The 22,853-nt window shown below is 48.5% G+C and overlaps 1 protein-coding gene and 1 long non-coding RNA gene across 3 annotated transcripts; both read left to right on the forward strand.

Annotated features, from left to right (window-relative positions):
• Positions 1-2,240: 2,240 nt before the first annotated feature.
• Pja1 (praja ring finger ubiquitin ligase 1) lies at positions 2,241-6,695 on the forward strand. Of its 2 annotated transcripts, none has more exons than XM_048417844.3 (2): positions 2,241-2,386; positions 4,461-6,695. In XM_048417844.3, exon 2 carries the CDS (start codon positions 4,528-4,530, stop codon positions 6,244-6,246), a length of 1,719 nt encoding a protein of 572 aa, XP_048273801.1. In that variant the 5' UTR covers positions 2,241-2,386; positions 4,461-4,527; the 3' UTR covers positions 6,247-6,695. The 2 variants fall into 2 exon arrangements, with proteins under 2 accessions (XP_048273801.1, XP_048273800.1); XM_048417843.3 differs by having other exon boundaries at positions 2,259-2,386; positions 4,175-6,695.
• A 7,736-nt stretch (positions 6,696-14,431) lies between these two features.
• LOC125389437 (uncharacterized) lies at positions 14,432-22,044 on the forward strand. The gene is made up of 2 exons (XR_007228455.3): positions 14,432-14,593; positions 21,526-22,044. It is a non-coding gene; the product is annotated as an uncharacterized LOC125389437 (long non-coding RNA).
• Positions 22,045-22,853: the final 809 nt, after the last annotated feature.

Genomic DNA, 22,853 nt, shown 5'->3' on the forward strand with positions numbered 1-22,853 from the left:
TCCTGGAGGGTCGAGAAGATTAAACTTGCAAAACAACCATAGGTTGAGTGGAAAACTGCCCTGGAGAAAAGACACAGGGAGCCATATAGTAAGATGGTCATTGAATTCTCACAATCTCACTAGATGGAAATGATCCAACTCCAACAGTAGGGAAAGAGATACATAAATTTCATAATTCATGCAATGGAATTCCTTACCATAGAGTATTCTAGTTATACCATGTTAAGTAATTGATAAAATAGCACTCAGTAGTTAAAATGCATGACTCAGAGCTACGTGTTTCAATATTGCCGAATTTTCAATGATAGTATTTCATGAAATTTGAAGATGACTTACCTAATTTAAAACAAAGAAATAATAATGCATAGTGTGTACAGAAATATATGTAGGACCTAGAAAATAAGTAGAAAAATACAAGCTCCCAAATGGTTCTCATTTAAGGAAAGAAGTTAAGGGGAATCGGATAACGTCAAAGCTTCAGCTATAATTTCCTTGTTTCAAAAGTAGAGGGTCTGAAGCTTGAAAGAAACCAAAAGGTGCTCAGTCTGTGAGACAGATGAATTCAAATATGTGTTTTATACTGTTTTCTGTTCAAAATAGAGTCTTTCTATTAAAAAAATGAATCCTCTTGAGTCCAAAATGCATATACATTAGCCCTGGCTTATTAATTGCACTGGTCAGTCTCCCTATGTCCTTAATTATTTGGAAGTCCGTTTGATCTGTCTGCAGCACAAACAGTGTGGGTTAAGACTCTCACTACAGCCATCCACTTCCTGGTGTCTTTGTATTCCTAACAGCAATGGCTCCACATATTTTGAAACTGCATTACTTGGTGCTTACATTTTGTGATCATTCTCTCTTGTCCTTTCTGAAACAGCTATTATGTTCTCTTAGGCACTTTTTACTTTGACTTCTCTACTTGTAGATTAGTGTTGCTACTTTTAATGGAGCAAGCTTGAGCAACCTACAAAGTTCAAGGTGAACCTGAGCTACATACATAATGAGAGCTTGTCTGACAATAACTAGAACAATCCCTTCCCACACCCCACTCTCCCCACCACAAAAAAAAAGAAAGAAAGAAAAAGGGGAAAAAAGAAATGCTCCAAATTTTGTTTTGTTTGAGACAGTCTCCCTCTTTGTAACGCTGGCTGTCCTGGAAGTCTCTGTATAGACCAGGCTGGCCTGGAAAAAACAGAAATCCTCCTGCCTGTGCCTCTGGAGTTCTGGCATCAAAAACATGAGGCACCATGTAGTCTGAATTTGATTTTACGTAGTTACTAGTCCTTACTACACGCTGTTATGTGTGAATTTGCTCCCGTTTGTTGTTGCTATTTTCTCTTTTCTTTGCTCTTACTCACCATCTCCTTGCTTTTTGCCCCTTGTTGGATTTTGCCCCCTTAGGTGGACATAGTATTCTTTTAATAGGAATCACCCATACTGTTTGTATTGTCCCCCTTGAGGTCTTTTGTGACTGTTCTACCACATGCGTTTCCTGTAAGAGCAAAGCTTTGCTACTGCTGGGAACTCAGGAACTCCACACTGATTGTTCTCAACGTCCATTCAATTTAAAGAGTTCAAGAAAGGCTCATCTGGGCCTTGTTTTGTTTTGATTTTCAGAGACAGGGTTTCATCTGGGTAGCTCTGGCTTTGCTGTAACTCATTCTGTAGCCCAGCCTGGCCTCAAACTTAGAGAACCACCTGCCTCTGCCTCCCAAGTGCTAGGATTAAAGGTGTGCGCCACCACACTTGGCTAGCTGCGACACTTTAGAATGTGGTGCAGGTCACAAAATGTGAACCCGTGTTGTGTGTAATGAATTATTTTCTGGATAGGTAAGTCTGGTTTTGTGACGAGAGTACCAGATTTCATTGCAAATACTTTCAATTTGCCTCAAACACCAGGTTAAAAAAAAAATTGACGTTTCTACTGCAACCCTGAATACTGCTTTATATTTTAATATCCCCAGACAGACCATAACATGTAACATAAGATGTGATATAGTAATATAATTAACTATCGTCTTAGAATTCACCAGAATCTTCAGATTTCAGTTTATTAGAGAAAACTGAAGGGAAGGTGGCAAATGTTTAGCATTTCTTAGTGCCGTTACAATTCTCGCTGCGTGTGTGTGTCCCTGAAAAATCAGAGCGTTTCCAACGAAATAACGTTTTGTAGCCCACGGGGATGTGCAGAGGGCAGCAGCCGCCCCCGCCACATCAAGGGGGCGGACTCGCGCTGACGTCACAATCACTTCCGCCGCCGCAGTCCCCGCCTGCCCTAGTGCTCTTTAGCGGAGGAGGAGCCGAGACCCTGAGCCGCAGCCGCGGTGGTGGTGGCGTCCGAAGGTCCCACAGCTCTGCCCCTCCGAGCGCGCTACTGGCCGGGAAGGTGAGTGCCAGGCAGCCTGCTGCAGTAGCCCGGACGGGTGGGCAAGGATTTCCGAATGGGCACGGGCAGAATCCCAATGACCCCTTTGCGGGTTCGTCTTGGGCGCGGGGTGGGGCGGAGGGGACTTAACCACATGCCGAGGCCCGTGGCCTCTTTGGGGACCGCATCCCTTTCTGTCTAGCTCCTACCTTCCGTTATGGCCTCAGCCCGAATGGCCTTTATGGCTGTTTGAGAGAGGGCTGGTGGTCGCGGCCCTCTGCCACTCCTACCTGTCTCTCCTTGCAATGCTCTTGGCCTCTTTGCAGAGCACTCTCTGGCCTTTCTTCCCCCATTTTGCTGCTGTTTTGTCTAATGGCACATGGCTAAACATTTTAGGTACAAAATGTGCCCACGAAAAGAATTATTAGAAGATAAACAATATTCTCAGGGAAAATCAGGGTTCTACACGAAACGCTTTTCTTTCTTTTGACCTGCCACATTGATTTGGGTTTGCCCTTTGAGCAGATAACGTATTCCTGTCTCTTATTATGACATTGCACCCCCTTTTCTGTGTCGCACGCACGCGCGTGCGCGTACACAGGCACACACGCTCCCGCCCGCACATACACACACACACACAAACACGCACGCACGCACGCACACACGCACACACAAACCTTTGCAGTCTGGTCCCTGTCCCTGCATCCTCAAGGTTCCAGCGAGCCCCTTCTCTGCGCATGCGCAAACAGGCTAACGCACACCCTCTCGCACACCCTCTAGTTCCTTCCTCTCCCCTCACCTACCTCCTACCTCTAGAATCTTCCCTCTCCTCCTCCTCTGACCCATGTTTGAGTGCCTATTCTCTCTCTCTCTCTCTCTCTCTCTCTCTCTCTCTCTCTCTCTCTCTGTCTCTCTCTTCCCCCTCCCTTCCTGTCCCTCTTTTTCCTCTCCCCCTCCCTCCTCTTCTTCCCCCCCTCAGAAATGGCCTCCATCTTCCCTGTCTGCTATATACACACATGTAAAGGCATCTTCATCCTTCTACTGCTTGCCTTACATACATGTCCACGCAGGAAGCTGGCTCACACACTCTTCTCAAATGTTCTTTTCTCCTATTCTCTGTCTGCTCCATACTGCACCTTCCTATTTGCCATATTAACATAGGCCAGCATTCTTTGGTTGCTGGCCTTGCTAGTCCATCCGCCACATATATCTTCTGGGCTTTCTCCCTGCCCGTTGTTGCCTCCCACGTTGACTCTTAGACACTTTCCTCATTGCTACTAATGCCCTTTCACTTCCTTGCCTGTGACATGCAGGCTTCCCTCTATAGTTCCAGCTGCCAGACGGAACAGGAGGGCTGACCCTCCCCTTTCTGTCAGGCTTACAGCCTTCCCCTCTAAAGATGCCCCACCCATTCCTGTCCCTTTCCTACCCACAAGCACCCACCCCCCTCCAGAAATCCCTGCATTGCAGGACTGCTGGCTCCCTATCCACCTGTCTCTCTCCTGACAGACGCTGGCACTTGTGCATACACAGTGAACTATGTTTTCAGTTCTGTTCTAAATCGTATTTCTTCTCAATATCTGCAGTTCTCAGAAAACTATCCCCCCCCCAAAAAAAAAGCCAACCTCGCAGCAGGCTCTATTCTTCCCATATTTCCACAGCACGTCTACATTCTAAGCACTCAGTCACCCCCTCCCCCCACCCCGACTCACACACTTACACATATTCTGTCCTATTCTTCACTAAAGTCTGGCTTTCTCGCGGACCCAGCCTTGTAATCATTTTGCAAACATTACAAATGTGTTCCAGGTCTACACCAGACAGTCACTGGAATGCTACCTCAGGCCTTAGAAGACAGTGAAACTAATGTTAAAGGGCCCCTATCCCTGTACCTGCCTACTGAAGGAAAATTAGATCTCCTTGTTCCTTAGTTCTGAACTGGGAGCGAGAGCCTTTGCACCTGCGTCCCAGATCTGTTGGAAACTCTTGAGTCAGCCATGGGTCAGGAATCTAGCAAGCCTGTTCGGCCCATATCAGCAGGAGGGTATCAGTCCGGTGCAGACAGGGGTTATGGAAGGAGGCATGCTTCTGTCAGTTTCAGGCAACCCGCGAGCCAGCAGGAAAGGATTGCCGGCCCAAGAAGTACAGCATCCGAAGTCCCAATGCACAGATCAGCCCCCGGTCAAACCAAGAGGAGCCGGTCACCATTTGCCAGCACACGTCGTCGTTGGAATGACACGGAGAGCTCAGGAAGCAACATGAATGTTGAGAATGAGGATTATTCCAGGTATCCTCCAAGAGAGTACAGGGCCTCAGGGAGCCGAAGAGGATTGGCTTATGGACACATTGACACTTTGGGGGCCCGTGATAGTGAGGAGGAGGGGGCTGGGCCTGTTGACAGACTGCCAGTGCGAGGGAAAACTGGCAAGTTTAAGGATGATGTAGAGAAGGGGGCAAGGTCTCCTCGCTTCTCTAGTGGTCGCCGGGATGTAAAAGAGGAGCGTGGCAAGGTAGAACCGCCCCCTGCTGCACGGTGCTCTGCTACCAGAGCTGAGTTCTTGAAGCAAAATGGCATGGCCTCTCAGATGGCCTCTGCTGAAGGCAGGGCAGCTCCAAAGGGTAGCAGCAATGTGGAGAGAGAGAGGCAGAATGTACCTGCACGTCCTAGCAGGGCTCCTGTGAGTATTTGTGGTGGGGGGGGAGGAGCCACCCCAAAGAGCGCAGAGGAACCGGTGGTGAGACCAAAAATCCGGAATGTGGCTACTCCAAATTGCGTGAAACCAAAAGTATTTTTTGATACTGATGATGATGACGATGTACCACCTAGTACTCCCAGGTGGAGAGATGCTGCCAGTGCTGCTGCTGAGGAAGCCCATGCAGAGGCCCTAGCAAGAAGAGGCCGAAATGAGGGTGCAGGCAGCTCCTGTGAGTTGAAGTATCCTGAAGACAAGAAGGATAACAGGAGTGGGCAGGCGAAAGCAGAGAAGGTGTCCAGACGGCGGCGAACCATGGCTGACCCTGACTTCTGGGCATACACTGATGATTACTACAGGTACTATGAAGACGACTCTGACAGTGACAAAGAGTGGATGACTGCTCTGCACTGGAAGTATCGAAACCGGGAACAACCCCAGTCTTCCAGTGGGGAAAGCTGGGAGCCTCTGCCAGGAAGGGAAGAACTCCCTCAGCAAGCTCAAGGGAGTGTGAACACCAGCGGAGCTGGGAGCCTTGCCAGTACCAGTGTTGGCAGCAGTGGCAGTGGCTATCCCGAAGAAGTACAAGAACCGTCTCTTCAGGAAGAAGAGCAGGCCTCTCTGGAAGAAGGAGAAATTCCTTGGCTCCGGTACAATGAGAATGAAAGCAGCAGTGAGGGGGAAAACGAATCCAGCCACGAGCTGATGCAGCCTGGGATGTTCATGCTGGATGGCAACAACAACCTGGAAGATGACTCCAGTGTGAGCGAAGACCTAGAAGTGGACTGGAGCCTGTTTGATGGTTTTGCAGATGGGTTGGGGGTGGCGGAAGCCATCTCCTATGTGGATCCGCAGTTCCTCACCTACATGGCCCTTGAAGAGCGCCTGGCTCAGGCGATGGAGACTGCCCTTGCTCACCTGGAGTCTCTGGCCGTTGATGTCGAGGTGGCTAACCCACCCGCAAGCAAGGAGAGCATTGATGCACTTCCTGAGATCCTGGTCACCGAAGATCATGGTGCCGTGGGCCAGGAAATGTGCTGTCCTATCTGCTGCAGTGAATATGTGAAGGGGGAGGTGGCAACCGAGCTACCATGCCACCACTATTTCCACAAGCCGTGTGTGTCCATCTGGCTTCAGAAGTCCGGCACCTGCCCAGTGTGCCGCTGCATGTTTCCTCCCCCACTGTAAGGGCCAAGGCGCATCACTCTTAGCCTGGCTAATTCCCTATCTAACACCCACAATACTACAGGAGCCCGCTTTCAAAATTAACACTGGCAATGAATCTGGTCAATTAGACTAAACGTGTTGATTCCTTGTGATTATTTCCAATGTGAAAATGGTTGCGTGCAATTACATTTAAAAATCATTCTTTCATTTAGAAGATAGAAAGGGGAAACTAAACTTTCTAAATGCTACTTGAGATTGCAGCAAGAACATAAATTTTCTAACCTGAAAGTTGAAACAAATCATATTTGATCTGTAGACTATGTTACACTGACCTGTTGATGTCAAGTTTATCTGTTAAATACGTTGGAAAGAAAAAAATCACTTTCGTTGCATGTTATGGGTTAATGTTCCTGTATTTGCAGTGGTGTAACAGCTTATTAAAGTTCTTCTTTTGGTTTGGCACAGTACAATGGCATCGTTTGGGCTTTGTCTGAAACGGTGTTGCCAGGTAACTATAAATTCTTATCAGCTCTAGAAAAACTGTCGTTTTCACTAGAAATGTTCATCAGAGCACCAAACACCTTCTTTCAGAAACAGGAATCAGGTGTGTAATTGTGTTCTGTGTGGAAAAGATTGACTAGAGAGAGAAAGAGGAGAGACAAAATACCCACAAAGAAACTGGTAAAAAAATAAATCCAAACTGTGGGGGTGAACAAGTTCAAATCACCTTTAAGAAGATGGAAACTCGCAGAATGGGTAAAAAAAAATGATCTGAATGCCAGTTACACATCTTAACACAGTGACACTAATAGGGACGCCTCAACAGGGTGCTGCAGGACAGCCAGGGCAAACTCATTTAACAGTTGGCCATGGTGCTTCAAATCCATCTTTAGAACAGAACTCAGACACAAGTGAATTCCTCACACCTTATTTTCCTTCATTCATCCACTGAGGTAAGCACTACCGAGAAAATGATGTGAATTCCTTGGCTCTATCTCTAGAAATGTTCTCTCTCTCTCTCTCTCTCTCTCTCTCTCTCTCTCTCTCTCTCTCTCTCTCTCTCTGTGTGTGTGTGTGTGTGTGTGTGTGTTCCCACAAACAGCTGGGTTTGTTTCTACAATGGACATAGTTGGTGGAATGTATGCTCTGGTTTTGCAGCTTGACTTTTTCACTCCCATGTTCTTTTACATTAACCCTTTTAGTAGATGTTTAGATTCTCACTAGCACTGAAGGTAATAGAAAGGTACTCCTTTGTGCACGTGTGTTTGTCTAGCAGTAAGTACAAGGGAATGAAAGATCAGCATGCCGTAGTTTGAGCATCTTTACCAAGTTGATAGTGTCACATTGCTGTCTTGAGTGACTGTACTGCTATTTCTACCAACAGTTTTGGGAGGAGACTCATTATAACTCCAAAAGCCTGGCTGTTGTTAGTCTTCAGCCCTTCAGCCTCACTGCGCTTCCGTGACGGGTCAATGAATACACCGGAGAAACATGCTCTGTTCTTTAGAAAACAATAGTTTGTCTTCCTGATCATATCTAGTTTCAGCTCAGAAGAGAAGACACAAGCAGTTGATCCACATTTGCAGCAGCAGCTTTAGAGAGCAGTGTGCTAGCAGCAAGCGGTCAGCTGTACCCAGTCTCTTGACAGCTGGGTAGGCTGGAATTAAAGCTATGCAATGGTTGCAAGTTTTATCAAGTACTGATAGAGGAAGATGTTCAAGACATAATGTTATTAAAGGAGAAAGAAAAGCATGTCATAGAATAGTATGTAGAGGCTTAATGGAAAGCCTCACCGTGCCAAGAGAGAGGACCAGTGGGATGACTCGGGCTTAGAGCAATTACTGCTCTTGTCGAGGACCCAGGTTTGATTCAAGCACCTACATAGTGGTTCAAAATCATCTCTAACTCCAGTTCTGAGGAATCCGATGCCCACTTCTGATCACACCCAGCACATATGTGGTATACACTCATACATTCAGACAGATCACACATAGGTGCTAGCTGGTAGCCAGCATAAAGAAAAAACCCATATAGTTACAGAAATGTCTTCTCCCACGTAACAGAAGCCTTTTTTTTTCTGCAGCTGCTCAGGCTGAGACCTACAGCTTCCTTCTTCATTGGTCTTTCTCGGCCTTAGCCCAGTATAGCAAAATAGGGCTCTTTTGGTGCGTTCTGGTGGCTTGCCACGAACCTTTTCTATGCCCTGAGTGGTACCACATGAAAGTATTTTAGGAGCACCCTTGGTATCCTTCCCATGGTATAACAGTGACCCACATTTCCAATTTAGGCAGAATGAGTCAGTTCAGGAGAGGGGATGCTGGCCGGTGCCAGAGGGCCCCTACTGGCTGGAGAAATACACCACTGCAGTCTGGGGAGAGACTCCGGACCTGTGCCTCTGGGGCCCTGAGCAGCTTCAGACTCAAGTGGAGAGCACCAGCCAAGGGTGCTGTTCCGAGGCCTTGAAGTCCGGAGTGGGATGTGTGAGGACCAGGAGCCTAGAAGTATTTGCTGTGGTGGTGATGTCAGAAGCAACAATGACAGCTTGGGGCCACAGTAGTGATGCACGATTAATAAAAACTCAGGGTCGGAAACTGGAGTTCAACCTAAAGGTCTGGAAAGCAAAACAGCCAGCCACTGGCTCTTAACTCGACCTCAGTCTGAAATGGCAATCCTGCCTCCAGGAATCTCAGAAGGAAACTGCCCCTGAGAGCTGTCTTCCCCTGTCTTATATTCCTCTCCAGGGCTGGGATTAAAGGCATGTACCACCCGATTTCTATGGCTACCAGTGTGGCTACTGAGATTAAGGGTATACGTCATTATGGCTACTGGGATTAAAGGTGTGTGTTACCATAACCTGGTCTGTAAGGCTGACCGGTGGGGCTGTTTCACTCTCAGATCCTCAGGCAGGCTTTATTAAAATACAATTGAAATGCAACTACACAGTAGTATGGGGCCCTTGGTGATGATGCAGCAGGCTATCAGCTCTACTGGCAGGCTGTGTCTATCTGTCTGTACGTCTGTCTGTCTGTCTGTACTGTTCCTCTGTTTGAGATTCCCCTGCCTCCTTGGTGACTCCTCCAGGCATGCCCTCCTTCCAATACAGCATTTTTGATGTTGAGCTGTTTTCTGTTATTTTTAATAGAAAGCCCCAGTGGCACACCTGTTGACACTGGAGGCCCACTTTTATGGCTGTGTTCCTTGTCATATAAAATATCCCAAGTGGCTAATGGCCAGATGATTTCTGCTTAAAATATAGCAGATCCATTATTGGTACCTGGAGCCATAAGTTCTAGAACAGTAAGCCTCAGGGGCCTCTAGACATGGAGCAGATTTTTTTTTAAAGATATATTCTTACTTTGTAACCCAACTGACCTGGAACTCACTATGCAGCCCAGTTGGGTCTCAAACTTGTAATAAACCTCCTGCCTGTGTCTCCCAAGTGCTGGGATTCCACCGCCATGCCTGGGAAACACAGTCATTTTTTTGAGAGGTTATTTGATGTATCCACAGAAGGTCCTATCCACCTCACTTCATGGTTTCTGGCCTTGGTTTCTGAAAAGGGAGAAAATAGTCCCAAATTTTGCTCACTGAGTTGCAGCCTAAGACACTTTGCTTGCCAGAGCATGCTACGTTCCAGAGGTGGTACCCCCAGCTGGCACCCAGATTACACAATCATAAAGCCCTTTCTTTGTGCAAAGGCACCACTCTGGGTTTAACCCTCTATTCTACCAAAACCTTTCCACCCATGTGCGTAGGGACCACTATCTTGAAATGTCATTATACCTGTCTCAATTCTACTCATGCTTTAAGAAGCCTCTGGAAAAAAAAGTTATGATACCCCTTAGTTCCATCTGTTTTATTAAAAGTATTGTATGTGTGATGTGTGTGTGTGGGGGGGTGCATGTGTGCAAAGCATTTAGAGGTCAGAGGACAACTTTATGGAGTCCATTTTGTTTTGTTTTGGTTTTCAAGACAGTTTCTCTGTGTAGCTCTGGCTGTTCCTGGAATTCACCCTGTAGATCATGCTGGCCTAGAACTCACAGAGATTGTCTGCCTCTGCCTGCTGAGTGATGGCATTTAAAGGCGTGTGCCACCACCGCCTGGCTGGAGTCAGTTCTTTCCATTTTTTATGGGTTCCAAGGTTGAAATTCAGATCAGCAAGCTCACTCAGCAAGCAACCAATTCACCTGTGTAAGTTCTTCAGGTTAAGAGCTGTGTTTCAACGATTTTGATAGCCCTGGCATGCGGGACTCAACAAAAGTATTCAGCAGCTTTTGCTGGAAGGATGGCTCTTCCAAGGTAGGTGCAGTGGAAGTGGGGGTGGGGGTGGGGTGTATGTGTACGTGTGCCCAGTAGGAGTCATGTGACCCCACCCAATCGGGCTCTCAAGAACATACTCTCAGCCTCGTTCCCCCACCAGCCTCAGCAGGCCTTTCTCTGGCCTGGGTTGAGCCTCAGACTTGCATGCAGATGGCAATACATTGTCCACTGTGCCCCAACCTTGGACAGTCCTCACACAGAGGAAGCTGCGTCGTGGAGCCCCTGAGCCACCTTTCCAAATGCCATGGCATTTGCATCTGCTGACTGGTGGCACTGTGTGAGCTCGGCATGTACTTCCCCATTCCAGTTTTCTGCCTCTACACTTCACTATCCCAAGAGGTTCTTTGAACCCCACCGCCTCCAGCCCCCTCCATACATTGATTTCCCTGGCCCCGTCTGTTAATCCCAGAAGGAGAGTAGCAAGGAAACTGACTCCAAAAGCCAGTGACATTCTGCAGCCAGAACAGAAGGATGTTGGAGGAGGGGCAGCAAAGGATGTCTTAACCCCAGCAGCCCGAGTCTCAGAGCGGCTAGGAGCCACTGTATGTGGATGAGCCTGAGCTGGCTCCAGCTGGACCTCATAGATCTGCTTCAGGTGTTCTGGTGACAGGCGCTATGTGCTGCCAGGTTCTTAGAGATCACCGGGTGCACACTGCAGATCCAGCCTGGGAGTATGGGACAAGAGGACACCTTGCGTGGTGACAGGAAAAAGAGGAATAAGACCCCGGTACCTAAGGGCACCTTCGGAAGAGCTGGGGACATATAAGGGCATGCAGCTGGAAACCAACCCTATGAGAAGCAGAGACGGGGCACTGGCACACGCAGCCAGTCTTCGGGGAGCAAAAGAGCCGAGCAAGGCCTGCTCAGTCAGGTTCATGCTTGTGTTCAGTGGCAAGCTGGAGTACAACTGACTAGGATTTTTTTATTTCCTTCAGAGCTTTGAAACAGGGTCTCACTCTGTAGCTCAGGCTAAGACCAAACTCACTGCAGTCCTCCTGCCTCAGCCTCCTGAGTGCTGGGATTACAGGCATGCATCACTGTGTTCAGCTTTGTTTAGTTCAAAAGGTATTCAGCTTCTGCCTGTGGTGCGTTCAACCAGGGCTCACAAAAGATGAATAGAGTTTAATCCTTTTCTCAAAGAACGCATGGTCTAGACTGGGAGATGGGCTCAAGACAGGACAGAGACATCCTGGGGAAGCAGAGGCGGATGCACACTCTGTTCAGGGTAAAGCATCTGGCGGGCAAAGCTGGGAGGAGCGCTGGTGCTCCCAGACACCAAATGTGAGGTCACTTGTGCTTCAGGCCTGAGGAGGGAACAGGTAAGGAAAGGACAGAGGGGAGCAGGATGGCTCCCTTTTAAGGCTGTCACTGTTGTCAACTGGTTGTATTTGTTTGAAAGATACTTCAGTGAGATGTACTAACATTTCAAATCCACACACACTGACCCAGCAATTGCATTAGTGGGAATTTATCTCTCCTACATGAGCAAGAGCACAGTTTGTTTGGACAGGGATATTTATTGTTGTGTTGTTTGTAGCTGCAAGATGAACAAGTGTTTAAGTGTCCATCACTGGGGGCCTAGCTAAATAAATCATGACACAGCCATCAGAGGCTTTACTGAACAGCCTATATCCAGTGCAAGGGAGACCCTCCAGACTGCTGTATCAGTCTGCAGAAGGCTGCAAGCTACAAAGACCAGGTGCAGTGCAGTGGGCCATTTTACAAATGATCACATGTCACAAAAAGATCTATGTGCATCAGTGCTTAGCCAGCTGTAGAGTACCGCTGGAAAGATACGGAACCTGAAGCAGGGGAGGAGGTAGGCAGTGAGGATGCTTGTTTTTTACTGTGTGCTTGGGCTTCCTTCTTTTGTTTTTCGCCTCTCCCTTCCTCCCACTCTTCCTTCTTTTCTTTATAAGATTTTTGCTACATTTGTATTGGAATGTGTGCATGTGTGTGTCTGTGTGGGCATGCATGTGCCGTGGCACACGGGTGGAAGTCAGAGGGACAATTCTCTTCTTCCACCAAACTCAGGTTGCCAGGCTTGGAGGCAGGCTCTTTACTTGCCGAGTCATCCCCATGGCCCCTCTTCTTTTCTTCTGCAGTGCTGGGGTCCTAAGGCATGCGGAGCAAACCCTGTGCCATAGAGCTGCACCTCTAGCTTACTGAATGCTTTTCAGAAAGCTTGACAACTCCATTTGCTTTTGGCTTTGTTTTCTTCTTTTTTGTTATTGGTTGTTTCATTCGTCTGTTTTATTTTGAGACCGAGTTTTACCATGTAGACCCTGCCTGGCTCAGAACTCACTATGGAGGCCAGGCTGGCATCAAATTCACAGAGATCCCCTGTGTCTGCCTCTGCAATGCTGGGATTAAAAGCGAGAACCTTCAAGCCAGACTGAGATTTCTTTTAATCATATGCATATGTGACAGAAACAGAGAAAAGAAGGAAGAAGGGTGGCAGGAAGGTAGGGATCTCAGGCAAAGGGAACTGAAGGAACGGAAGTCTGGAGGGGTAGTATAGGATGCAATGTGTATTTGCGTCCCTGCATCTTGGAGCAGAGACTCTCTGAGCTGATCTCCAATAATAAGATGGGGAGTGCATGGTCAGGAGATTGGGAGAGGGGGTGGAGTGATGAAAGCACTCTCAGCCACAAGGCCAAGGTCCCAGAAAATCACAAGTGTTGGCACATTCGAACCTCCTAGGCAGTAGTGAAACCCAGTTGACCTCGACTCATAAAAATACATGGTACTAGAATAAAAATACATAGGCTAGAAGCAGGGGGAGGTGGCCTAGAACAGGGCCACTAAAATCTCAGGTTGTCAGATAGACCTTGTGTATGTCCACAACAGGTTTACCGGGAAATCTAACACTGAGCTGGCTGGTGCTGATTCTCTTTCACTGGTGGGGTCATTTTAATGATCTTTGTGTCTGGGAGAGGGGGAATTTCTTAAATACTCCTCAACCAGCACATGACTGAGAAGGAAAGCTTTTTTTCCCCCGTAGGTCTTTGGGAGAGTGTCAGATCCACTGGGACTTGAGTGACAGACATTTGTGACCTGCCATATGGATACTGCGAATTGAGCCTGAGTCCTCTGGAAGAGCAGCTAGTGCTTTTAACTGCCGAACCATCTCTCCATTCCGCAGACTTTTTCTTTTTTTTTAAACAGAAAGTTGCTGGAACACTGACTTACCTTCACAAGGAGGGACTCTCCTTAGGAAAGCAGAACAGGCCGCCAATGGTTAGCCTGCATCTTTGAAGGCCTCGCAGAGGAGCTTTGCTTCTCGTGCTGTGGCTCAGTTGAAAGACTTTCGCTTGTGAGACACGAGCCTGAGGCCATCTCAACGGTAGTTATCTGTGCGTCCTAAGCAAGGCACAGGCCCTCAGTCTTGGTCTGATTGACAAAATAGGCCATGAGGATCCCACAGGGTGAGTTAGATGCTGCACTAAAGTAATGGATGGGCAGGCACTTAAGCCTTTCTCGTAGCTCCTCCCTCTGGGCCCTGTCAGAGCCCAAGTCTCGGGAGAAAAGAAATGAGCACCCCCTATGTGGAAAGACCCCACATCTCTTCATAATCTAGCAAGACTAATCCTGATGGCTGGCCCTGATCTGAAGCAAAATATCAAGAGTTTTTTGATGGGGTGGGGAGGTGGGGAGGATGAGGAGGATGAAGAAGCAAAATATTGCTTTTCTGTGCAATTGACTGCTCACTGAGGCTCTTTGCTCACCAAACACAGCCGGCAGCTAAGGCTCCTTGGTGCAGAGCTTGGCTTCCGGTTGAGCATTGAGCATGCTCACCCTCTCCAGGCCAGCTGAGGAATGTGGGCTGGTCTAGACTGGATGGACTCTGTGTCTCCTCAGGCTCCTCCCCAAGCCCCAGACTGACCCCTCCTCAGACTGAGATGAAGGAGCCTCTGTCTCTTGGGGCCCCTGCCTGATTAGACATGGCTGCCACAGCAGCTTCTCACTTGCACTCAGGCACTGAGAGAAGAAAGGCCCAAGGCCTCCGGGCTGAAAGTAGCTGGCCTGAGGTCTCATCAGGGACTGGGTGAGTCAGAAGTCCCTGCTGGTCTCTGTTCCCAAGAGGAAACTTTGAGTCTTCCCAGGCTTTTAGGGCAGGGAGGGTGGGACTTGTCCAGCCTTGTCGCTGGAGTTGTCAGTGAAGGTGCAGGCCACATATGCAAATTCAATGACCCTCCAGTTCTGCCCAATGCTGCTTCTGCGGAGGTGGAGCTTGTTCACTGGCTGCAGTGAGGTGGCAGCCTGTGGTCACCTCTGTGCCTAATTAGGTTGTTCTAAGCCCCTGCAGCTCAGCATTGATGGGAGGAGTTTTTTTCCTATTCTCGCAGTTACGTGCACACCTTCTATCTCCGTGTCCTATGGACTGAGCCTCAACTCCCTCATCAGGAAAACAGGCACAATGACATCTGGAATGTCTGGGAGGAGGACTTGGGGACCTAGTGCACTGACAGCCATAGGAGGCCTTCCATAAGGCAGTTTCCTTCCTGTATTTATTGAGTACTTCCTTTTGGAAGCTCCAGGGAATCCTAAAGTGACTTAGTCTCTACCCTCAAACAGCCTCATGGGTTCCCTTGGCCACTAGCCCAGGCTTGAGTTTGCTTCTGACCGAGAGAATTCTGGCCTGCCCTCTGGTACTGCCTCAGGGCTTACTCAGTGACTGGAGCCCATAGCCAAAAGATGGCTCTCTCTGGGTGGGCTGACAGGCTGCTGGGCACTTCTGTGGACATCATACCTTGACATTTCCACAGCGACTCCTCAAGGAAGTGGCTATTCAAGAAGACTGCAAGTCCCAGCTCTGTTTCACGTGCCTTGTGACTTGGGGCAGATCTTTTAACCTCTCTGTACCTTAGTTTTTTGATCTGTGAAACTAATTAGATTAAAAGTAGCTCCGCTTCCAAGAAGCAGTTCAAATGGGCCTTCACATAGGCCTGACACCTAAGAAGTTTCCCAAATGTGCCAACTGTCATCCATAGGACACTGGGGATCAGAAGAGAAATGACTTGCTTAAGGTCATTCAGTCAGAAGCAACAGAGCCAGGCATGAATCCTGGAGCCAATGCACCCTTAATCAGAACTGGTCTTGCTAACTTCCTGACAAGATGATTGTAAGCATCTGTGGCCATGGTCTCCAGCTGCAAATGTCTGTCTCCCGGGCAGGCTTTCCTCTAGGCAGCAGTTAAGTCCGTTTATCATCATGTCCTGCCACACTCCACATTTTCAATTGTGAGTTTCTAAAATCTATTTTTATTTTATGCACATTGGTGTTTTGCCATGGGTATCGGGGTCCCCTGGAACTGGAATTGCAGACAGTTGCGAGCGGCCATGTGGTTGCTGGGAATGGAACCCGAGTCCTCTGGAAGAGCAGTCAGTGCTCTAACCACTGAGCCATCTCTCCAAGCCCTCATACTCCGTATTTTAAACAACAAGGCTAATAGAATACTGGGTGCCTCTCACTTTAAACATCAGCATATTCAATCCTGAGTTCAGAGCTCAGGGCTCTCCATTCGCCACATGAGAAAACGGAGGCATAGGAAGATTAACTGAACAACAGCCCAGTAACGGTGGCAGAATGAGAACCCAAACCCTAGTAGGCTGGCTCCAAAATCACTGTGAAAGCTGGGCACTGTAGTGCATGCCTGTGGTTGCAGTATTTGAGAAGCTGAGGCAGGAGGGTTACCGTAAGGTCAAGGCTAGGCTGTACACACTGCAACCCTGTCTGGAATACCCAACACAACACCTAAAACAAACCACTGCCTGAAGCCAGTAGCTCCACCTCCTCCGGTGAGAGTGGGAGTCAGTTTGATGTACATGGCAGGTGCTGAATAAGCAGAGATTGAAAGACTGGGTGGGTGGGTGGGTGGGTGAAGGAATGAAGGCAGTTACAATAGGGTGCTGGCCATGAAAATGGAGATATGGGAGAGATTTGAAAGCAAACTGACCAGCTTGGGAGATGAAACCACCTGGGATACGGAGCAGCCTTGGATGACTCCCAGCAGAGGGACAGAGTGCGGGGCTGTGGAGAGCGGCTTTAAGGAAGTCAGAGCATGATGAGTTTGTGGTGCCTTTGATGCAGGATAGCCAGGAGGCTGTGGGATAGCAGGTTTCGATGAGGGAGGTGGGCCTCCTGCCCAGCCCCTTCCCATCTATCCCCCACCCCTTCCATCTCACACGAAGCTGCTGGCCCCTTGGCCTTATTCTTCCCACTGGGAAGGAAGGGAAGGGATCTTTGATGGTGGGAATAGGAGGGGTGGACTATTCTAAACCAAACAAACGCATACACAGTGCCTGCTTGTTGCCGATCCGCTTGCCTAGCTCTGGGCACATGTAGGCTGTCTTCCAGGGCAGACCTCCCCCCACCACCCGCCGGCCCCTGCCGCCTGCTCCCTGCCAAGGTGAGCTCTGACAGGGCGACTTGTCATCTTTTCAACACCTCATTTTTCCCTCCTTACTCACTGCCCGGGGAGAGGTCCTTCCTGTTTGCACACCTCGGGGGCTAGGCCCCGAGGAGGAACAAAAACAGCCTTCATGGTGAAGGGGGAGGGGAAGGCAAGAGAGAAAGCCCGGGGAAGAGGAAGGAGAGAGATGGGCTGAAGAGGAGGGAAGAAGACAGAGCTGAAGACGCCCCCTCTCCTGCCCCTTCACACACACAAGCACACATGCATACCACCTGCAAGGCATTCTGGCCCTGGGTGCCTGATTCCCAGGTCACTTCCTCAGGACTCAGATGTATCGAGAAACCAGCTGTGTCTAGAAACTAGCCACTATCTTGCCCTTCCTACCTCCACAGCAGAGGCTCCGGCCCCGAGTTGCCCAGCTCAGAACCCTCAGTCTTTTTCTACCCCCCACTCAGCCGCAGTCCCAGGGCCTCCATCACAGCTCCCCCACCACTTTCCTCTGAACCTCCAGGTCAGCTAGTCTGTACCCTCTGGCTCCAGGCCCAGGGCTCCTCCGGCCAATCTCCCTCTCCTCCTGGGAGCCCCATCCCGACCACTGCCAAGCAGGTAGTCCTCTCCCCTTCAGCATTGCTGACAGCTCCAGTCTCTTCCAGTCAGCCAGGTCCAGTGTCGCCCAGTCCGCCCCTCCCCCACTCAGCTCCCACGTGGGGAGCCTAGCTCCCAGGCCTGGGCTGCCCCATTCACAGCACCCTCCTCCATTGTCCAGGCCTGTCACTCACGCCTGGCATTAGCATTTCTAAAGCCCTTTCCTAGACGCCGCTTCTGCCCAGGCTGGGCAGAAGAACTTAGCCCTATAGAACAAGGAACAATTAAAACGAGCCTTCAAGAGCACTTTAGAGTATATAATTCACTTTTCTATATAGCCATTTCATTTACTTCTCCCAACAGCCTTTAGTCGTGGGACACTGACATGGAGAGAAGTTTGTGAGCTGCCCAAGGTCACGAAGTGCATTTCCAAAGCCAAGGCAGGTTTTTCTGATGCCAGAAACGTCATTCTTTGCACTCCCACACCTTGCCTCTGTCAGACTTAAAAAGTGGGCTCAGCCAGGCGGTGGGGAGCACGCCTTTAATCCCAGCGCTCGGGAGGCGGAGACCGGTGGAACTCTGTGAGTTCGAGGCCAGCCTGGTCTACAAGAGCTAGTTCCAGGACAGGTCCCAAAGCTACAGAGAAACCCTGTCTCAAAAAACCATTAAAAAAAAAAGGTGGACTCAGTAGCCACACACTCCTAGAAGAGGAAGCCATGCTGGATTCAGTCTGTAAGGGCCTTGGCGTGGCTGTCCTGCTGCCTATAAATGGACAGTCAGCGCAGAGAATATGTTTCTTTTAAAACCCCCACTGGGGCAACATTGGCCTGACCTAAAACGGCCTAAAATACAGTCAGGAAATAGGTAAAGGTTCCCAGGGTAGATGGCCAGCTGCACATCCCCTTTCTGCCCCTTAGCAACTCTGACTTTATTTAGGTGAGTTTTCCTCTCTACAAGGAAGATAATAATGCTATCTCCTGGGGTTACACTGAGTCTTACATGAGTTAATGGACAGATCAGGGACTGAACAGCTCAGTTATCCTGGAGTCTGGCCGGGGTGGGGGGTGTGGAGCTTTGTTGTCACAGAGTTTAGAATTCAGAAACTAGCTCTGTGTGGCTACTACTACTACTACTGTATGGCTTTAGTTGAATAGCCTGCCCTCTCTGGTAGGCTCTCATCAAATCCTTATCAGTAAATAGAGATAATAAGTGTTCTTCTTAGAATCATGAATGGCAATGTTTACACAAATGTTTTCTTTAAAAATACACTTTGTAGGACAGAATGCCATGTCTCTTACGAATTTTGACCAAGACTTCATTTGAGAAGGTGGGAGAGGTGGTTCAGTGGTTAAGAGCACTGACTGTTCTTGTAGAAGACGGGGATTCAGTTCTCAGCACCTACATAATGACTCACAGTCTCCCATAACCTACAGTCCCAGAGGATCCAATTCCCTCTTCTGGCCTCCACAGGTATCACACACACACACACACACACACACACACACACACCCATCCATCCATCCATCCATCCATCCAGACATTCATATTCATCTACCTCTTCCTACCTCATTGCTGATTTGGGGATGCCTCTCTCCAGCCTGGGCACTAGTTACTTTCCAGTGACAGGTGCTCACATGGAGCAGAGTAGACCCTGAAGGTCTACGGCAGAGGCTAGCCGAGCACAAGCACGTTTTGTGTATATACTGTTTCCCTAGGGTGGTGGGGTAGAGTAGATAATCCCTCACATGGGCTCAAACCCTAAAGTCCTCAGAGCCCTGCTCACTACAGAGAGGGTAGGAGTGTGCCTTACAGAAGAACCACCAAGGCTCACAACAGGGAAGATACTTCCTGCAGTCTCTCACAGATCCGGGAGCTGAGACTAGTCTTGCAACTGTTTTCAGGTCCAATGTCCATACAAGCAAAACAATCTACTTTTTTGAGGCCGGGTCTGGCTCTTTAGCCCAGACTGGCCTAGAACCTACGATCCTTCTCAGGCTCCCCAAAGCTAGTATTACAGGTTCATGCCACTATGCAGAGCTCAAACATCCATTTGCCTCTGTTTTCATACACATTAACAAAGTTTTTATCCCTTTAAGACACACTGGCACATCCCACCTCCATAAACAAAAGCTGTTGAGGAAAATTTTATTTTATTTCATGAACTAGAAGCAATATACCTAGGTGTGGTGAAATGATCCTGTGGTCCCAGCATTTGGCCAGCCTGACCTACATATTGAGAACCCGTCTCCAGAAAAAGAAAAACAACAAAAAGCCCAGAAAAGTAAGATACTTATTCTAGTTCCATTGCTCCAAGTGAATTATAACCAGCCCAAATCACTTTAAAATTCCCCTTCTCTTCAGATCTCTGCATTAGAAATCAGTAAAAACATTCACCTAATGCAAAAAAAAAAAAGAGTTCTTACTAGACCACTGACTCTGAGTTAGTTAGGCTTGGAGGTAGGGACTTGGTGGTCACAGTAGAGTACAGGATTCCCAAAAGTGAGGCAGGAGAGATGACACACACAGTGGGTAAGAGAGCTTGCTGCTCAAGCATAATGACTTGTCTGTGGTCAAGTCCCCAGAACTCACACTAAGTAAAAAGGTGGCATATATATGCTAGTAACCACAGCACTATTGGATGCAGGAACACAGGATGACTGCTGATGCTGGAGCCTGCTGCTCAACAACCCAGCTCTAGGTTCAGTGAAAGATGCAGTCTTCCAGGAAGAAGGCAGGAAGTGATAGAGCAGGACACCCAGCATCTTCCTCTGGTTTCCATATGTGTAAACATCTTCACACATTCAGGTGCACAGACATCCTTATGCATACACAATAAATAAATAGATAAAAATTTTCAAAAAGAAAGGGTGTGTGTAGTTTGTCAAAGTAGACTCAAGAGACCTATTTTCCCAGGTGGTCTAACCCCTAAAAAGTCAAGCTTGTATCCAAACCGTTTTGCTTGTTGTGGGATACACAGAACACAGAGGTGGATGTGCATGGGTGAAGACAGAAACACAGAGACAGCACGTCTAGATCTGCCTGGTACACCCCCGGGCTGGTTTCTGCTTAACTCATCTGTGTAAAATGTGACCTGGCTCTTTGCACAGATTTTAGTGTCTGTTTATGACAGTCTGAGGTCAAGTCCTAGGACCCATTGTTCATGAGGGAGGAAGGAAGGGAGTTCCACCTGACCAGGAATACCTCCAGGAGAGGCACCAGAGGCCACCATGTAATGGAGAAATAGTCTTCCCAGTGCTCACCACGCTTCTGAAGTGCGGCCTCTCATTCTGACTTCTCTGACAACTAGATGTCATGGGTGTGAGCAGATACAGGAGTGGGTGGGGGACAAGGTTCTGAAACCAACCCCTTCATTTTATAATGTCACCATGCTATCTAGAGAAGCATTTGCTGAAGCTTTCTAGTGACTTAGCCTCAGAACCCAGAGTTTCAGAACTCAGGTCTCTTGACTCCCAAGTCACTATCTTTTCTGAAGTCATTTCACAGCACGGCATACCCACACCCATTCTATTTCACTTCTCTGAATCCCAGATGCTTTCAGGGTCACGGCCTTTGAGTCTGTGTCATTTAATATGATAGCTATATAAACTGAGACCATGACCACTCCAAGGTATGTGTTCCAGTTCTCTCACAGATACTACACAGGTTTCTGGAAAAGTCCTACTGCTGTATCAAAAATCAGGTCTAGTAAAAACTAACCGTCTCCAGAGCCTATTTTAACCCCAGCCAGTTTCAAGCATATTTTACTGGTCACTCCTGCTGCCTGGGCCAAGACCAACTCACAAAGCACTCTCCAGACAACGCCAACACCTGCACCAGCTCCTGGGACTTCACCATTGATACGAGCTCTTTTGGATCAAGGACACCTGCCAACTAAAATCTGTTTTTATCTGCTATTGTGTCCCATCCCTTGGTTAGCCCCATTTCATAGGACCAATAATAACACTATTTTTTTCTCCTAGCCACCTGCCTTCTCATCTCTCTCAAAAAGCAGCTGCCTGAGGACTCCAGGATGACAGCAAACCGGATGCCGCTCCAGTCACTCCTCTTGCTGAGCGTGAGCATGTCAACTCTCAGCTCTCCCCTCTCCCTCCTCACCCCATGCCCGCAGGAAGTAGCCAGACTTGAGTCAACGCCCCTTTATCCGAAGAGAGCCTAAAATGTTGGTCATAAATATCACCTCAGCTTCTTGTTACACCCCTATATTCAAAGAGTCTGGAATGTAATATTAAGTTGGGGGCATCACCCAGCCCCTGGCAGTCATCCTTGGGGTGCCAATGGAGCATCACTGAAGTGGAAAGCTCCATCTCAGGCCCCACCCCCTGGAAGTTGCCTTGGGCCTGACTCCACCTCTGGGAAAGCCCGCCAAATGCTGACCCCTCCCAAGGGAGGGTCAGGACCACTCCCACTGGCTCTTTAGGCTCCCATGGCCACCCGAGAGCGCTGCATTTATTAAACGCGGCATTTCTAATTTGGTCTAATCTGGTTTAATTGGAGTTATTTTGCATCAGCGGAGAGGCTCTTCTTAAGATTTTTTTTCTAACAGTATGGTTGAGGGGAAAGCTTCTATTGTAGATGTGAGGGAGAGTACAGCTAGAGGCATCTGGGAGAGTCCAGGGCAGGGACAGAAAGTAGTAGACAAAACAAAGCCCGCAGAGTGGACCAGGCCATGAGAGGAGGTGGGGGTTGTGGGAAGAGCCAGAAAGGAAGATGAAGACAGTGTGGACAAAGGAGACTACCAGAGAGGGGGCCAGAGCCAAGAGAGAAAGACAAAAGAGAGCTGAAATGGCAGGGTTATATGGGAATGAGAAGCAGGTGGGGGGAAGCCCATGAGCTGGAGAAGTTTAGGGTGAGGGTAGGGTGAAAAGAGCTGAAGAGAGCCCCAGGTACTGAGTGGGTCTGGAGCCAGCATGCTCTTTCGAATGCTAATAGGCACCACAGAACTTTTGAATCTGACAATCGCCACTTGCTACCTGTAGCAATTAGATACTTGACACTGAAGTGGAAGGCTCTAGTGGCAGAGCCCTGGGTTCCGTGAATAACAACATAACAAAGGACAGTCCAACAAATTGGAATTAAGATGTGCTGCAAGATGGGGTGGTGATGGCTGGTGACGCATGTCTTTAATCCCAGTAGAGAGGCAGGTGGATCTGTGAGTTGGAGGCCAGCCTGGTCTAAAGAGAGAGTTCCAGGACAGCTAGGGCTGTTACACAGAGAAACCCTGTCTCAACAAAACAAAACAAAACAAAAACAAAAAACCAAACAAACCCCAAAAAGTGCAAGGTGGAGG

Source organism: Myodes glareolus, chromosome X (assembly GCF_982192425.1).
Source record: "Myodes glareolus chromosome X, mMyoGla1.1, whole genome shotgun sequence".
Lineage (NCBI taxonomy): Eukaryota > Metazoa > Chordata > Mammalia > Rodentia > Cricetidae > Myodes > Myodes glareolus.